At 36.2% G+C, this 2,630-nt stretch overlaps 1 protein-coding gene across 1 annotated transcript; it reads right to left on the reverse strand.

Annotated features, from left to right (window-relative positions):
• Positions 1–238: 238 nt before the first annotated feature.
• LOC130655608 (uncharacterized) lies at positions 239–973 on the reverse strand. The gene has a single exon (XM_057458374.1). It carries the CDS (start codon positions 971–973, stop codon positions 239–241), a length of 735 nt encoding a protein of 244 aa, XP_057314357.1.
• Between the last annotated feature and the right edge of the window lie 1,657 nt (positions 974–2,630).

The following is a 2,630-nucleotide window of genomic DNA, read 5'->3' on the forward strand; positions in this document are numbered from 1 at the left end:
TTTTCTGGTTCCAGTGAGAATGGGCGTCTAAACACTCTCCAACGATTGGCTAAAATACCAAATCCATTTTCAGAAATGCGTCGCATCCTGGAAAGTCGGTAATTGAACACACGTTTTTCGGAGGTCAAACCTTTCTGAGGGTATGGTTTCATCATAAAAGTAGAAAGGGGAAAAGCATCGTCACCTGTACATACATATGGTACTTTTCTAAGACGACCAGGAATGCTGATGGTTCTGGCTAATTAAGTGCGCCGGACTCTAGGGCAAGTTTCAAGGAACTTTGGGACCAATTCCCGCCATCTGAATTTCTGCCATTCATCCCTACATCAGCGAAAAGGAATTCGTATTCTGGTCCAATCATTCCCATCAAAATTATACTATCACTCCCTTTGTAATTTCTATAATGCGAGCCAGAGTTTTTTGGTTGCTGTATAGCAATGTGTTTTCCGTCGACACCACCTAATCCATTTGGAAAATTCCATCGATGATAAAACTTTTTTGCAATTTCCATCCATTCTTCTGTTGTTTCCGATGTTTTAAAGTTATTTTTTCCCAAAGCTTCAGCGATAGCACTACACACTTCCTGAACTATATAAGATATTGCTTTCTTACTGATACGGAATTGATACTCCAAAGATCTGAATGATTCACCGCTTGCAAGATATCTTAATGTGATACAGCACATTTCCTCTGGTTTTATGCATTCTCTCATGTTGGTATCTTGCTGATGCAAAACTGGAGCAAGTAGATGGACCAGTTCATCAAATTGGCCAACGTCCATCCTTACATATCCTTTGAATCCTTCTAGATCTTCTTCCTTTAATTCTTTGAACAAGGTGTGAAAGGCTCCATCGACCTTCCTACGTTGTAACCATGGCCTTGTCCATTTGGATTGTTTTTTCTTTGTTTCTTCTTCATCAAGAAGAAGTGCAATAGAAGCGATTATTATACTTCGATCAACTGCGACGGCCATCATTAATTACTGTCACACATGTTTTGGTTTCATTTTCATAAATTTTGTTTCATGTGCCGGAACTCATGCGACACGGAAACAACTTTGCATGCGATTGCAACAAATTTTTTTTGTTGCAATCGCATGAAAATTGTTGCCGTGTCCCCGTAGCTTAACACGTGAGAACTCGGTTTTTCAGTCACCTTTCAACCAAAAGTGGCATCAAGTGCCTGGTACATGAAGGCAGAAAGTAAACCATCGTTTCGCGGTCGAAATGCGTTTTTTCAAACCCTCTGGAAATTTACTGGAGCGTGTTTGTTTGCGAGAACTTTACTGATATTGCATTTAATGAATTGATCTCCCTGGAATATTGGATAAGTATTATTTAATAATTTCATGCTTTTTCATTGTTGAATTTATCATTAGGTTCACTGTTTGCATATAAATAACTGAATTATATATTTGATTATTGTTTACATCATATTATTTGTCCCTGCTTTTTGTCCTGTATTTGGCGTCTATAGGTATCACCAATTTACCAGACCACAACCGTAGAGACAAATTCATCATGATACCTGTCCAAGTATATCGTGTCACCATTGGCTCGTTTTATAATATAGCTGCTAGTCGCTCTAATAACATTAAGAATGAAATCATAAATTTTCACAGACAGTCAGGAAAGCCTTTTGAAAAACTGGATAATAATAACGACTTCATTCCTTTTTTGAAACTTTTTATTTCAATAATTTTGATGTGTTGTCTGAACTTTAATATCAATCTTGCATCAGTTAAATTACTGTTATTGCTATCTGGTGACATTGAAAGCAATCCTGGGCCCTTTAACAACAATGACATTGACTTTCAAATAGCCCAACAGGAATCTTATGCCAGCCATGTTCTAAATATTTAATAATGTTGGTGGGGACTATTTTGATAACATCTGATACCAGTACTGTAATACACCCATATACCCTTATTAGTCCCACTCATGATGAAACACATGATATTGCTGGGGAACAACAAGTGGCACATCTGTTGACTGATGGTACCACTGCGGGTGCTTTTATTTTGCTTGGTAGGGTTAATGACAATCACTACCAATCATTGATCTTTGATGACAATGTGAGCATTCCTTTTGCTACAACATCCACATCACTTAGTCCACCTAAAAAAATTCCCTGTTTGTCATCAAATAATTTAATTCAGCCAAAAAATATAACCAATCAACAGCATCATGAGAAGGAAGGGATTGCTTTGAAAGAAAAACAAAATATTCTAGTAGAAAAAATAATGAAATCTTATATGTCTGCTGCTGTACAAAAACAACAACACAAACGAGGTCCTGCTTTAAAGGAAAATGCTTTGAAGGAAAAGTGTAATCAGTTGAATATTCATTATGAAGAACCTAAAGTCAATGAAACAAGTATCGAAAAAAATAGAAGACACCAGCGAATAAATTATAGGTGCAAAAAGAAACTTTCCAAAACATCTGTAGATAAAAAAACACCTGTTACGTTGCCAATTACTCCACATTATCATGGAAATATTTTGTCAACTAATGTACCAACTAAATGCTCCTTAGCAACAACACAGTCAATACCAACAAATTTATCAACTAAACAGTCAGTACTAACAAATTTTTTAACTACACAACAGTCAGTACCTACAAATTTAATAA

Source organism: Hydractinia symbiolongicarpus, chromosome 8, assembly GCF_029227915.1.
Source record: "Hydractinia symbiolongicarpus strain clone_291-10 chromosome 8, HSymV2.1, whole genome shotgun sequence".
Lineage (NCBI taxonomy): Eukaryota > Metazoa > Cnidaria > Hydrozoa > Anthoathecata > Hydractiniidae > Hydractinia > Hydractinia symbiolongicarpus.